Source organism: Microcaecilia unicolor, chromosome 1 (genome assembly GCF_901765095.1).
Source record: "Microcaecilia unicolor chromosome 1, aMicUni1.1, whole genome shotgun sequence".
Lineage (NCBI taxonomy): Eukaryota > Metazoa > Chordata > Amphibia > Gymnophiona > Siphonopidae > Microcaecilia > Microcaecilia unicolor.
This window is the reverse complement of record NC_044031.1, coordinates 467,272,233-467,288,641: the sequence shown is the minus strand read 5'-3', so window position 1 is coordinate 467,288,641 and position 16,409 is coordinate 467,272,233. Positions and strand designations below refer to the sequence as shown.

At 43.5% G+C, this 16,409-nt stretch overlaps 1 protein-coding gene across 4 annotated transcripts in view; it reads right to left on the bottom strand.

The window, feature by feature from the left end:
* The window catches only part of RBBP8 (RB binding protein 8, endonuclease), a 278,475-nt gene that overhangs the window by 241,895 nt on the left and 20,171 nt on the right, over positions 1 to 16,409 (bottom strand). For all 4 annotated transcript variants that reach the window (XM_030213485.1, XM_030213463.1, XM_030213470.1 and 1 more), the window contains exon 3: positions 2,703 to 2,902. In XM_030213485.1, coding sequence (XP_030069345.1) covers positions 2,703 to 2,817 — 115 coding nt within the window. In that variant the 5' untranslated portion in view covers positions 2,818 to 2,902. The remainder of the gene's footprint in view (positions 1 to 2,702; positions 2,903 to 16,409) is intronic.

Below are 16,409 nucleotides of genomic sequence, written 5' to 3'. Positions count from 1 at the left end.
GGCCTCTGCCTATCTTCGGGCAGGCGCTGGGGTTTTGGATCACCCAGGCCTTTCACAATTTTCTCCAACTCCTCACCAAATAGGAGAAGTCCTTGAAAAGGCAACTTCACCAACCTTTGCTTAGAGGCCATGTCCGCTGCCCAGTGTCGTAGCCACAGACGACGGCGAGCCGCCACTGCTACTGCCATTTGTTTAGCCGAAGCTCTGACAAGGTCATAAAGGGCATCAGCCAGAAAGGACAAGGCCACCTCCATCTGCGGAGCCACATCCAAGAAGGGCTCCGCTCCATCTTCGGGCTGAGCCACTGCCTGTTGCAGCCAAGCTAGGCAGACTCTCACAGCATAACAGCTGCATGCAGACGCCCGAACAGTGAGACCTGCAATTTCAAAGGACCGTTTCAACGCTGTTTCCAGCCTACGGTCTTGAACATCCTTCAGGGCAACACCTCCTTCAACAGGGAGGGTAGTTCTCTTTGTCACCGCAGTGACTAGGGCATCCACTGTAGGCATTTGAAAACGAGCCATATGTCCCTCACGCAGAGGGTATAACTGCCCCATAGCCCTGGAAACTCTCAAAGGTCCCTCGGGGTCAGCCCACTGAGCCGAAACAAGCTCTAGGATGGATTCATGCAAAGGGAAGGCCCGAGCAGCTTTCTTGGTACTAGACATCCTGGGATTACCCGAGGAGGCCATGCCACTGTCAGGATCTTCAATCGAGAGGGCCTGCAGGGTATCTGAAATAAGCGCTGGCAGCTCATCACGGTGGAAAATCCTCACCGCGGAGGGATCATCCAGATCCTGTGGTAAATCCGCACCTGACTCTGGTTCCTCAGACCAAGAACGTCTGTCAGAGTTCTCCGAATCCTCACACCCCGACCACGGGGGGGGGGGGGGGGAAAAAGGTGCACCACAATCTGAAGGGGAATTAACCCTTCTGCGCTTATCTTTAGGCGAAGCATCCGGGAAAAAAACCTCACTGGGCAGTCCCAGGCCAGAATCCATCGGGGGGGCAATCAGAGGAGCCTCAGGCGACCCTTGAGGAAGGGCTCTTTTCATCATGTATGCTTTATGCAGCAAAAGCACAAAATCCGGGGAGAAAATCTCACACTGGGCACCCAAATCCTGTCCGGTGCTAGCCACTCCTGAAATAACCTCATCTCGAGGTGCCCCACCCGGCTCAGGTCTCTCCGTGTCCACGGAGGCCGCGCCATGCGGTATAAGCAAAATGGCGCCCGCTGCCAGCTCAGAGCGGGAAGAAACATCGCTCGCCATGCTCGGGCCGGCTCCTACGCCAATACAGCACGATTTACAGAGCCCTGCTGCTGATTTGCGCTTGCCACAAGTGGAACAGCGCTTTACATTGTCCGCAGCCATCGCCGAAAAACGGCGGTAAAATCCAAAATGGCGGTTTCGCGCCAAAATCGCCCCGATCGCGGGCCCACCCCGGAGGAGTTGGAAAACACTCTTACCTCAAAGGATCTAGTGTACAACTACGATCCTGCTGAAAATCAGGCCAAAAACCTCTGTTCCAGCGTCTCTGCGTTTAAAAACGCGACGCGACTTTTTTTTTTTGTTTTGTTTAAGCTGTGAGGAAAGCAGAGGTATTGAAGACTCCGGAGGCTCAGATGAGTGGGAAAGGCAGGGAAAGGGCGAACCTATATGCCTGCATCCACTGTTGGTGGGTAAGGACAGGGAAAGTAAGGCAATATGTCCACATCCACAGAGGTATGGGTAAGGCAGGGAAAGGGCTAACCTATGTGCCTTTAAAGTGAAGCTGCTATAGCCTCCAACACCCCGGTTAACAACTGGCAAGCCAGGAACCACCTCCCGGCAGATTTTTCTGGAGCTCGAACAAGCTGCAGCCACCCTGCTAAGGGAGATAGAGAATACTGGAGAGGCAGTGGAGCTAGCTGGCCAAGAGGGCACTGTGAAAGTTTGAGTGCTCTCTATCTCCCCTGCTGGTTGATGGACATAACCCATACGTAATGCTTCATCTGCTTGATGACAAGGAAAAGTGCATTCTTCTATGCTGTGGGGTAAGAGACTATTCTATAATGGCATCTGGGCACCCAGATTCTAATGTAGAATACTAGCATAACCCAAAATCAACATGCCTCACATTTATGCACCTGCAGTTATATCAATAATAGATTAGGTGTAACTGTGATCAACCAGATATGGGCAAGGGCACACGTAATTTACTGTATTTTATAAGGTGCATGTTTAATTAGCAGACTCACCCATGCTCCACCTATGTAAGCACCCCCTGCGTTTATACACTATGCAATTTATCCACACCCGTACAGAATAGAACTTAGGTGTTTTTGCTGCACATGCCTGTAAAATACCAGTACTTTGTACATGTATGCACTGAAGTGGCACATAAATTTCAGCACTGTTACAGAACTACCCTTTTTATGTTTGCTTAGTTATTTTTGGTAAATTTGTAAGTTATACTAATGTTAATGTGATGGTTGGGCACTAATGTGTAGTTGTCAGAGCTTTCATGCATTTTCTATATTACTTTTACTTATATATGTTGGTTGTAGTCCACCTAGTTAGCTGGTGGATGGATGGATAAAACTAAAATCCAGTTATTCCTACCTATAGCTCTTAAGCAGCAATGGGTTTCTAGCTTGTACAATTGGATGTTACTGCATTTATACCATTCAGTTTATTAGACTCAAAAAGCCCCCAATATACCTTGCACTTCTTTATCATGACACTCCTTGAGCTTGCACCACAATTCCTTGAAGATCTCACCCACAGGTTCAGCAGTACTTGGGCTCCCACAACTTCTTCCAGAAGCATTCATCATCTGCTCTGTATCTGCTGCCCTTCAGCCCTCTTCTTTAGACTTTTTAAAATTACATAGTTAAATTCTGACTGGAAACAGTGGAGGCCTGTAAAGATAAATAACAATGTTCACTTTTGTTGTTTTAAATTTGTACAAATGATTTGTAGCCATCGAAGTACAATGTCCATTACTGCTTATTAGGAAGTTTGGCTCATCTTTAATAGTTCACCTTTAAAGTGGAAATGAAAACTTTCCAGCCATTTTACTTCAGGAATCCACCTTGTAACTTAATAAGTGAAACCACCGTTTAAAAAAAGAAAAAAATTTTCATAGTAAGTCTGGACAATTACCAAATGAGAACTTCAGTTGAAACAAAAATACGTACACATAAGCTTTAAAACATATTTGTGATCATACATGAAAAGAAAGAATCCATTATGCATGCAGAACCCAGATACAGTGCAAGTAGCATAAGCATACTGTCTACATTGTTTTCTTTGGTGCAAATGGCCCCGAGTGCTACTTAAACAGTTTTGTTTTCGTAAATTTTCTTTGTAAGGTTATGATACTTGTTCTAACATTTGGTCTTGACCATCTTACATAATAAATTTATAACAGGGCACCTTGGCACATGTGTTATGCTCATATGAAAAGCAACACATGAATCTACGTGTCTTAAAAACAAAACCCTGGTTCATAAAATTATTTACGGAGATGCTCCGGTCTACATGTTAAACCTCATAGACCTACCACCTAGGAACACTAAAAGATCAGAACGCACATTACTGAATCTCCACTTGCCCAGCTGCAAAGGACTAAAATACAAATTAACACATGCATCCAGCTTTTCCTACATAAGCACGCAGTTCTGGAATGCATTACCAATTGATGTGAAAAAATGCACGACCTAATCAAGTTTCGGAAATTACTGAAGACCTACCTCTTCAACAGAGCATACCACAACGATCCACCATATGAACTTTAACGCATTACCGCTTTATCTGTTATTCCGTATGTAATCTCTTTATACCTGATTGCTTAATTTCCACTATGTCTCCCATGTTCGTTATGTAATTATCAACTGTATCTTTTACTCTGGAATGGCGATAGCCATGACTGAACAATGTAAGCCACACTGAGCCTGCAAATGGGTCGGAAAATGTGGGATACAAATGCATCAAATAAATAAATAAATAAATAAAAAAACAAAACAAAAAAAAGAGCCTACCTGAAAGCTCCGGCAACAAAGTAACACCTGCTCCAAGGCAGGAGCAAATCTGTATGTGTGGTTTGCCACTAGAAGCTTGTGCATGTGGCATGTATTTATTTACAATGTAATAAGTATTTCAAAAGAAAGAGAAAGCAGATCTCTATACAGTACAGCAAAAAGCTGTACCATAACCAAAAAAGAAAAAAACCTATTAAGCCACAATAATCCCACTGAGCTCTACACACCCACAAAAAATGGAAGAGCAGTTTTGATTTCTGGGCGACAGCATGTAAAATATTTCAAAAAGAAATAAACCATTCGATATATGCGTCTAAAAAGGAGAAATTTATGGCTTACCAGAAAATTTTATTTTCTTTAGTCAGCAATACCATTCTGCACAAATGGGTGTTCTCTTACTGCCAGCAGGTGGAGGTAGAGAAAACTGAATTATACCAGTAACATCACAGGTATAAGCTGTGGTGTTCCCTGGAATAATCTAGTATGCATCTGCCCAAGAATTAGAAGGTCCCTTTTATAACACATCTATGCCCCATCAATCACTGCAGCTGTAATGATAGTCAAATGAGCAAACCACCACACAGTGGCACTCGCTACCCTGCATATACCAGGATATAGCCATATCACGGGAATCCCATATGGCTGCCAATCATAAAGGGCTTTTTTTTTTTTTTTGAGGATCTGAAAAGGAAGCACATAGCACATCCAGAACCCTGGGCCAAGGTCCTTCAAGAGTGGGAATGCAGAACAGTATCATAATTTCTTAGCATCAGCTCCACCATTCTGCACAGATGTGATGTACTGAAGCAGATCTATTGGGCAAGGGAAGACCAGCCCCCCCCCCCCCCCCCCCACCTCCAGAATGACAGCTCTGCCAAAGTCAGAGTGAACTCTGGCTAACACGTTCAACCTGTAGTGTTTAGCAAAGGAACAGAGCAATGACAAGTCGCCGCTCTGCAGATCTCCTCATGAGACACCGCCCGGACCTCTGCCCAGAAGGTCGCCCAAGCCCTAGTAGAGTGGGCATTAAGCCCCCGAGGCACCGGACAATTCTTGCAGATGTAGGCAGACTCACTAGCCGACTTGACCTACCTTGCAATGGAGGCCTTAGAGACTGCCTGGCCATTCTGAGGGCCATGATACAGCATAAACAGATGGTCAGGGAAACAAAACTCATTTGTCTTTTGAAGTTACCAGAACAATGTCCTCTGGACATTCAGTTTGTGGAGTCTCCTGTCCACAGAAATCAAACCTTCTGCCCCAAAGACCTCCTGACTCACATACGAATAGATATACTGGGTCAGACCAATAATGGTCCTTCTAGTCCAGTATCCTGCTTCCAACAGTGGCCAATCCAGGTCATAAGTACCTGGCAGAAACCCAATTAGTAGCAACACTCCATGCTACCAATCCCGGGGCAAGCAGCTTCTTTCCCCATGTCTACCTCAATAACAGACTATGGACTTTTCCTCCAACAACTTGTCCAAACCTTTTTTAAACCCAGATATGCTAACCACTGTTACTACATCCTCCAGCAAAGAGTTCCAGAGCATAACTATTCTTTGAGTGAAAAATTATTCCTCCTGTTTTCAAAGTATTTTCATCCAATTTAATTGTCTTTGTACTTTTTGAGTGAAATTGATTCTCCTCCACCAATCAAGGGAACCGGTGCTGTCCGCACCACAATGGCCTGAAAGCTGTGATGAAAAAAAGGAAGAACAGCAATCCATTATTGCAGCCTGTGACCAAAATGGATGCCACCAACTGAAGAGAGGTACTGTAAAATGTGCCCCAAAATAGTTCCCGCACTGGTCACAGGCTGCTCAAAAACAAAATAGTATACCACCACAGCTGCACTAACCCAAACAGCACAAACCAAACAGACGGGAAGAATGAAAGTTCATACTCACAATTTTGCCAGCTTTACCAGTATCACAGGCTGAATCCAGACTGCTGCAGGAGCATTAAAACACCCCCCCCCCTTCAGATTGCCACATAAGCAGAAATCTGCTCCCAGCATTATCTTCCCCAAGTTCTTTGAAGAGGAGGAGGAGGGAGGAGGAAGTAACAGGAGACGGGGGAAGGGACCTGGCACTACCAGGTGTACCCCAAGTCAGGCACCTCTACTGGCCTACACCCCCTCCCCCAAGCTCAACTGAACCAAGGAACCTGAACAGGAGCCAGAGATGAAGGAGAAGCCAGGAGCTTGTGAGAGACCGTCCACCACCTGTTGCAAACAGAGAATACTGACTGTCCAAGGAGCATACCATCCTATGTGGCAGAGTTAAGTTTGGTATTCTCTACCTCCACCTGCTGGTAAGATGGTCATAACCCACAAGTCTCTGGATTCGTCTGCTGACGACAAGGAACAAGCATTCTGCTATTCCCCAAGGACCTTTAAATATTCATCCTTGAATGTGGTGATAATGTAGTACTGGAATTGAACATTCTCAATTATCTCAATTTTGTTTTCTAATAAAAAGTTGCTCTCAATATTTTTTTATTTTAAATTGTAATATATTGCATCATACCATAGAAAGTAGATATATATTTATCTAATGGATTTGGTAAGTTTATTTAAAAGGTTCCCTGAACACATAATGCAGTGATTAAAAGTGCAGTGACGCATGAGCTCACAAGCAAATGAAGAAGAAATATTGTTGCCGTCGGCACAGAATGAGAGATCCTTTGGACAACAGGTTATGCAGGTTTATAAGCAAACCACCCCCACAATTCTGTGCACCAGCATACTGATGCAGTTTTCTATTTTAAAATAGAGACAGAAAGGATCTTAACTAAGTAAATGGCAAATACAGATTCAGCAGTTTTTGTTAGGATGCTGTTGCAAACCACATCGAAGATGGAGGCTGTCTCAATTCCTTGTCCCAAGACCCACATCTCTCCTGGCTTCTACAAAATTCAAAAAAAAGTGTGGGGTTTACACATCACCTGGGTCAATCTGGGCAGTGTACTCCAGTCAGGCCGACTTGACCAGAGCCTCACCCGGTTCATAGGTTAAGAGCGCCGGTGCTAAAGGGTGCCAAACGCCCGAGTCCATGACATCACAGCCCATAGTTTAAGCTTTAGCTTTTTAGTACTTACTAGGGCTGCACATTAATACGGCGAATAACATGTTTAAATATTGTGATTAATAATTTATCCTCTGCCTACCTCCCCGCCCATAGTCTGGCATCTCCCCCCCCCCCCCTCCCAGACTGCAGCTGATTCTCTTCCCTAGCTTGCTATCTACAAAGACAAGAGTCATCAGTTTACGAGTGGGCGGGTGAATGGATTGAAGGGGAGAGGGATGGCTTAATGGAAGACCTGTGAGAAGAAAGTTGCAGTAATCTAAGCATGAAGTAATAGGAGTGTGGATAAGGGTTTTGGTAGTGTGCTCAAATAGGAAGGGGCAACTTTTGATGATATTGTAGAGAAAGAAACAGGTTTTAGCAGTCTGTTGGATATTTATTTTATTTGCTGCATTTTTATCCCACATTTTCCCACCTATTTGCAGGCTCAATGTGGCTTACATTATGCCGAAATGGCGGTAACCATTTCCGGAATGAGAAGTACATATTATTAATTATTACAATTAAAGTACAGAAATATGAAGTACATTAGAAGTAAATGGATATACAGCACATTTCAGGAGTTAGAAATCAAGGGTAATGAATAACATAGCTTGTTCTGGTTGAGTTTTGATGTCAGGTCATTTATGACGGATCCTTTTGATAAGTCTTTTTGAACAATGTAGTCTTTAGTAGTATCCGGAAGGGTGTCAGATCGTGTGTTGTTTTTATGGCATTTGGTAGTGCATTCCAAAATTGTTTACTGATATAGGAGAAACTAGATTCATATACTGATTTATATTTAAGTCCTTTACAATTGGGGTAATAGAGGTTCAAGAATGTATGTGATGAACTTTTTATGTTCCTTGCTGGTAAGTCAATGAGATCTGACATATATATCGGGGCTTCGCCATAAATAATTTATATATGTAGAGAAAGCAAGAGAGGAGTCAAAGATGACCCAAAGATTACAAAAGCTGATGAGACAGGAAGGATGAGAGTGTTATCCACAGATAGAGAATGGGGGATGAGGAGAAGTGGGTTTAGGAGGAAAGACAAGCAGCTCAGATTTGGCCAGGATTAGTTTCAGATGGTGGTGAAATATCCAGACAGAAATGTCAGACAGGCAGGCTGAGACTTGGGCCTGGATTCTTCCTGAAATTTCTGGTGGAGAGACAGATCTGGAGTCATCAGCATAAACATGATACAGAAAACCATGGGAGGAGATCAGAGCACCAAGGGAAGAAGAATGAATGAAGAAAAAATAAAAGAAGAGGTCCCAAGACAGAGCCCTAAGGTACCCCACCTCATAGTGGGATAGAATTGGAGGAGGATCCACCAGAGCATAGACTACAAGTGCAATGGGAGAGAAGACGAAAACCTTTTTTCTCAAGGGAAGTATTCCGCAAACTAGTGCAATCGCTAGTATTGAGCCACCTGGATTACTGCAACTCCATTTTCGCAGGATGCAAAGAAAAACCATTACGAAACTCCAGACTGCCCAAAATACCGCAGCTAGACTCATATTCGGAAAGGCGAAGTATGAGAGCGCCAAACCCCTCAGAGAAAAATTACATTGGCTTCCACTAAAAGATCAAATTACATTCAAGGTTTGCACCTTAACCCATAAAATCATCCATGGAGAAGCTCCATCATACATGTCAGACCTAATTGACTTACCTGCACGAAACATCAAAAGTTCATCACGTACCTTCTTAAACCTCCACTACCCCAATTGCAGAGGACTCAAATACAAATCACTACACGCATCTACCTTCACATATCTCTGCACAAAATCATGGAATAAACTACCAAATGCTATAAAAACGCACGACTTGACAACTTTCCGGAAGTTACTGAAGACGCACCTGTTCAAAGAGACTTACAATAAAAATCCTCCTTAATGACTTGATTCCATTCTATATCTAAACCAACTAATACTGATCCCTTCTAATTTGATTATGTTAATCATATCATCACTATTGGTCATAATATCTCACCTGTTTATTTTGTGTTATGTAAATCATTCTACTGACTTATCTACCTAATTTCTTACACAGTAATGTGTTAAATTAGACCATACCTCTTACTCTGGTTATGATTATACCTTTTGCAACATAGTGTAAGCCACATTGCGCCTGCAAATAGGTGGGAAAATGTGGGGTACAAATGCAGCAAATAAATAAATAAAAAAAGAACAGAGCTCTGAAATTCAAGAGAGGACAGCTTATTAAGGTAGTAGGTGATGATCAACAGTGTCAAAAGCAGCAGACAGATTGAGAAGGATGAGGATGGAATAGATACCTTTGGATCTGGCCAGCAACAGGCAATTGGAGACATCAGCAAGAGCTGTTTCAGTTGAACGTAGAGGGCGAAAGCCAGATTGAAGTGGATTAAGAATAGCTTGAGATAAAAGAAAGTCAAGACAATGGCAGTGAAAGATTAAGGATATGACAGATAGAAGGGATGACAGTAGGAGAGACAGTGCCGAGTAGATGTATGGGGAACAAGATAAGAGGAACAGTTTAGAGGAGGAAAGAAAATGTGTAGTTTCCTCTTCAGTGATTTTAGAAAAGGAAGAAAAAAAAGGTGGCAGGGGCTGTAGGAGGGTTGACAGAATGGACAGGGAGAAGGAGAGGGGAAGGTGACTTGGTTGAGAACTCAAAGTTAATCTTGTGAATCTCATCATGGACATACACAGCCATAGTCTGGGGAGAAAGTGAAGAGGGAGGCTGGAGGTGGAGGCAATTCGAGCACAGTTCAGTGTGGAAAAGAGACATTGAGGGTTTGAGCCAAGACATTTTGTCAAATGTATGTAGTTGTTTGGAAAGTGAAAGAGCAGACTGGAAGGAGGTCAGCAAGAAGTAGCACCGGCATGGGATTTTAGTCCAAGGCGTTCAGCATATCGGGTACAGGAACGGATTCTAGAGGTCTTTGGTACACCTTACAGAACACGGAATGGAAGGAGCAGATGAGAGAATAGTATTATAGGAAAAAAGACAGCCACATATACAGACTTGGATAACAGTGATTTAGAACGATGAAACACTGGTGGAGAGAGTGCAAGGATCAATAGCCTGAAGATTCCTAAATGGATTGGTGGGGATTGGACAGGACTGCATGCACGGAGATATAATCATACTTTCACAGGAAACTGAAACTACAATTCCATACACAGTGTGAGAAAAAAGAGAAAAGGATCAGTCTGTTTCCTCTGAACTGGGAGAGGTGGCAACCTGGTTTGGAGGTGTGTAAGAAAATGCACAGGAGTAAAGTTCACCAAGACGACACTGAATGTTTCCTGAACCAGTCTGAAATCTCTCATTTGCCACAGGCCATATTGCTCCGGCTACTTGACCATTACATGGCTCACAAATTTTACAGGATAGAGTCCACTATCCTTACAGTGTTATGCAAGGGATCAATATTTTACTGCAGGTTTTGATACTGAACGTAAGAACAACCACCCTGGGTCAGACCAATGGTCCATCTAATCCGGTATCCTGCTTCCAGAAGTGGCCAATCCAGGTCACAAGCACCTGACAGAAACCCAATTAGTAGCAACATTCCATAGCAGCATGCTCCAGGATTACTAGCATGGAATGTTACCCTAGAAGAGAGGAGAGAAAGGTGAAATATGATACATTTAAATAGTTGAAAGGTACAAATATAGAAAAAAAATATTTTCCAGAGAAGGGAAAATGGTAAAACTAGAGGACATGAATTGAGGTTGTGAGGTGGTAGACCTCAGAGTAATGTCAGAAAAGTGTTTTTCACAGAGAGGGTGGTTGATGCCTGGAATGCTCTCCAGAGGCAGGTGGTGGAGAAAAAAAAAAAAAACAGCGACGGAATTTTCAAAAAAGCGTGGGATTAACACACAGGATCACTAATTAGAAAATGAATGGTATAAAAAGCAAAAATGAAACGGTTGCATTTGTGTTTGCATGTCAAGTGGTACTTATATGGCAACTCTAGCTATAAAAACTAAGGCCAGCGCTGGGCTAGCTTGTACAGTCTATATCCTGCATATAGCAATCCAGATTAGGATGGGCTGGAGAGGGCTTCAACGGAGTCTCCAGTAATTTGGAACATGAGGGCGGTGCCAGGCAGACTTTTACGGTACATGTCCCACAAATGACATTACAGGTTCGGATAGGCTGGAGTGGGCTTTGATGGCAACTCCAGTAGTTGGAACATAAGGACAGAGTCAAGCAGACTTCTACAGTCTATGTTCCAGAAACACCAAATATGAACCATGATCAAGTATATAAACTCACGTTCATTGTTGATTTAATCTTGAATTGCTAATGAATGTGATTGTTGGGCAGACTAGATGGACTATTCAGGTCCTTATCTGCCGTTCCTTATTATGTTACTACGACAAGCAGTGGCTTCCCCCATATCCATCTCAATAATAGATTAGACTTTTCCTCCACAAACCGAGCAGCATACAACAGTTTTGGTTTACATAACAGCCCAGTGTCACTCCCTCTGTATTTGGAGTTGAGCAACTTTTTGAGTCTTCTTTTAACTGTATGGGCCTTTTCTCTTTCTTCCTTTTTACCTATGGATTCTTTCACTCAAATGCCCTTGCCTTAAAGCCACAGTGCTTTCTGCCCCTGAGATGACTGCATTAATCAGGTGTGGCACTGGGGAGTGCAACTAGGGTGACTGCCCTGGGCTCCCATACCACTGGGGACACAATCCTACCCAAAGCTGAAAGAGGCACAGGCTATGATGGGTTTTAGGGTTCCTTCCTAAATTTGTGCCCCAGGCCCCCAGCACGTCTAACCCGGTTTGGCATTCATGTCCTGAAATAATGTCCTGAGGGGGAAAAAAGAGCAAAATAATGGCTAGACTCAGAATTTTGTATCTGTTATCTGTTAGCTATGGGCACAGAATGGTAAAGGACCATTTGATTTTGTAAATGGGTCCAATCATGGTGGGTGGCCTCTAAACCATTTTTTCAGTTATCTTTAAAGATTGACTAAAAAGAGAAACTGACTTCTGTCAGGAAGCAGCATAAATGACAGGTCGTGTTTTCAGACCCAATAATATCATTATTTTAAGGAACTAGCTCCGAGGGAATTTCCAGTACTATAGTATTACCTACCATGATAAGCTGAAAGAGGTGTGCCATAATAAAAGCCTGCCTCACCCATGAGGAAGGCCTTAAGCTAGGTGTAGTCTGGAAACTTACTTGGCATTTTGGTTAAGTCAACTGATGATATGTGTCAGGAACAGCAGCATATATTAGATGCACAGTGTTAAAAATACAAAGGAAAGCTGCATAAAGTATACTTTGTGTCACATAGCCTCATGCCTTTAAGAGCATATGTGATATCAATATTAGCAGTAATGGCCCATCCTGGGACCTGCCCTAGCTGGTTTACACCTGAATTGCCTTCATTTATGGAGATTCCTGCCAGACATCATCTGCTTTGTACGCAAGGTTGCTCGGGTTCCTTTATTTATGTCTTTATCCCTGAAGCATTTTCACTGTATTTAGGTAATCCAAAGAAAGCAGGATGCATGCTTCCCTACATTTCTGTTCTAAAACTCAATTCTATTATATCCTAGATAAACAAATGCCACCATGCCAGCTCATGAATTTACATACTAAGAACTTGAACTGTAAGAATATGGTGTATCTTGTATATGCAGTGTGCACTAAGAATTTCCTATAGATAGTACAGATTACATAATTCACCAGATTATAATCTCTTTGTGGCAGGGAACTCCCTTACCTACTGTCCTAGTATTATGGTATGTAACTATTGATGCTCCTGTATTTCTGTAGCTACCGAATATACTCAAATATAAACCTATTTGAGTATAAACCGAGATGTGTTCCCCCACCCCCCAAAAAAGGAGGAAAACAACCTGAATATAAACCCTGGGGGGGGGGGGGGATTACATTCAAGTGTACAGTAATTTACCCTAACATGATGATGGCCATTTCTTTCTCCAGAAACAGATGGGGTTCGCATTTCTTTCTCCACACATCCCCTCACCACAGCTACCAGCATTTTTTCTTCCTCCACCTCCCCCCTCTGCACAGTTACCGGCTTTAAACTGCAACTCCTTCCAGGAGTTGGTTGTTTATCCCAGCCTATAGAAGGGCTAGCTGGCTATTTGCTGCTTGTCTGCTGCTGGCTGCAGGTAGATAAGCCCACCTCTTTAACATTGCTTTTGACTCGTAACCACTCGCCTCCACCTACCCTCCTCTCCTCCGTCCTGTACACATTAATTGATTTGATTACTTTATTTTTTGTCTATTAGATTGTAAGCTCTTTGAACAGGGACTGTCTTTCTTCTATGTTTGTGCAGCGCTGTGTACGCCTTGTAGCGCTATAGAAATGCTAAATAGTAGTAGTAGTAGGAGAAGATTGGGGAGCTAGAGGCAAAACCGTAAACCCAAAAGGGCTCACAGCAGGAACACTCTGGGGCAGTGGGGAATAGAGGTTCAGGCTGTTCTTGGGCCTGTGCCAGTGACTCCTTCCTCCTTTGGTTGACACCGACAAAAGCTAAGCACTGGGCTGGTGCAGGTCCTTGAGCATGCGCAGATGCTCAAGGTCCTGTACCGGCCTAGCACTTAGCTTTTGTCAGTGTCAACAGAAGAAAGAGCTGCAAGTAAAAGCAGATAACTGCAGGGTACGGAAGAAAAAAAAAAATGCCAGTAACAGTGGGGACACTCAAATATAAATCAAGATCCCCATTTTTGGGCCTTTATTTACGCCCAAAAATCTTGGTTTATATTCGAGTATATACAGTATATTTACTCCATACAGCAACACGTACACTTTCTTTGTTATAATAAATCATAAATTTGTAGGCACTATCATGACCAAGGCTTATTAGCCTGAGTTACTAATATGCTCTATTGTACAAGCATGTGCTAACGACATTAATAAATGTTATTAATATTAATAACTAGATCCCACTGCATAGACTTGAACATACAATAAAATAACTTGTGTTAATTGCATTAGTGTCACTTATTGTGATACCATACGTTAGCACGACACCCCCCTCCCCGGCGCATCAAGCCCCCCCATGGCGCAATGACAACCCCCTCCCCCGGGTGCATTCTTGCCTGCTGGAAGGTGCAGAGGGCGGCCGCGCGCCTGTCGGCTCCGCTGGCTCCCTGCGCCCCGGCGTAGGAAGTAACCTGTTCCAGGGCAGGGGGAGCGGGGGGCCGGCGGGGCTGACGGGCACGAAGCTGCTGTCTGCACCCTCCAGCAGTGTGCACCCAGGGCGGACCTCCCCCACCGCCCCGCCCTTGCTACGCCACTGCTTAAGTGGAGAGGTCACGTGTAAATTTAGGCACTGCTATTTACACCAATGAAAATGTAGCGCAATTGTCCACACCTAAATTTACACGTGGAACACTCATATTCTGTAATTATGCATGTAACTCAAAACCATGCCCTCATTCTGCCCCAAAACACCTATAACCCTCCCATTTCTGCGCCTCCTTATATGGACCTTGCATAAATTTTAGGCACAGATCTCTCTGCTTTCTATATTTTAACCAGTTTTTAATTCACAATAGAACACTACCTCCTATCCCATGACTCTCCAATTTCCTCTGGAGTCTTTCATAATGTACCCCCTTCAAAGAAATGTAGTACGAGGAGAGACTTGCCCACCTGAACATGTATACCTGGGAGGAAAGGAGAAACAGGGGTGACATGATATAGATGTTCAAATATTTGAAAGGTATGAATCCGCATACAAACCTTTTCTAGAGGCGGGAAGGTGGTAGAACTAGAGGACATGAATTGAGGTTGAAGGGGGCAGACTCAGGAGTAATGTCAGGAAGCATTTTTTCACGGAGAGGGTGGTGGATACATGGAATGCTCTCCCGCGGGAGGTGGTGGAGATGAAAATGGTAATGGAATTCAAACATGCGTGGAATAAACACAAAAGAATCCTGTTCAGAAGGAATGGATCTATGGAATCTTAGCAGACGTTAGGTAGTGACGCTGGTATTTGGTGAATAAAACCGGTGCAGGGCAGACTTCTATGGTCTGTGCCCTGAGAAAGGCAGGGACAAATCAAACTCAGATATACATATAAAGTATTACATACCATGTAAAATGAGTTTACCTTGTTGGGCAGACTGGATGGACCGTTCAGGTCTTTATCTGCCGTCATTTACTATGTTACTAAGTCTAGCACTACATATAGCCTAGAAGAGGTGGCCATGGGCCCATGACCATAGTTGGTGTATCTACTTCCATAGCTAAATGCTCAACAATTGTTTGTTACATAAAAAGAAGTGCATATTTGAAAATAAAGGAAGATTGGAATTTTAAATACACCGTGCTGATTATTTGATTCAGCATTTATACTGGACTCTTCACTTGTTGTTTATCTATTTCCAGAAATTCTGTCTCTGAACTTGGAACTGTGATACTAAGAGGGGCATAATCGAAAGGGACGCCCACGTTTTGCTGATGACGTCCTTGCACAACGTCCCGGTGGAGGGGTGGGAAAACCCGTATTATCGAAACAAGATGGACGTCCATCTTTCGTTTTGATAATACGGTCGGGGACGCCCAAATCTTGACTTTTAGGTCGTCCTTAGAGATGGTCGTCCCTAGATTTGGTCGTTTCTGATTTTCGGCGATAATGGAAACTAAGGACGCCCATCTCAGAAACGACCAAATGCAAGCCCTTTGGATATAGGAGCCAGCATTCGTAGTGCACTGGTCCCCCTGACATGCCAGAACACCAACTGGGCACCCTAGGGAGCACTACAGTGGACTTCAGAAATTGCTCCCAGGTACATAGCTCCCTTACCTTGTGTGCTGAGCCAACAAAACCCACTACCCACCACTATACATCACTACCATTGCCCTTACGGGTGAAGGGGGGCACCTAGATGTGGGTACAGTGGGTTTCTGGTGAGTTTTAGAGCGCTCACATTTACCACCACAAGTGTAACAGTTAGGGGGGGATGGGCCTGGGTCCGTCTGCCTGAAGTGCACTGCACCCACTAAAACTGCTCCAGGGACCTGCATACTGCTGTCATGGACCTGCTGATGTGAGAATGGTGTGTAAATGCTTCTCAAAACTCTGAGACACTATAGCACACCAAAAATAACTGAGAACAATTAATTTAATTATTGATTTATTTTTTTTTTGTTGTTTTTTGATTAAGTAACAAGGTTTCTGGTTGAGTTGTTGAGCATTATTATTGAAACTGATCCTTTAAGAAAACCCAGAGTTTGGACAGTATGGACCCGAGTATGACATTTGAGGCTGGCATAGAGGCTGGCACAAAATATTTTTAAGGATGTTTTTTTTTA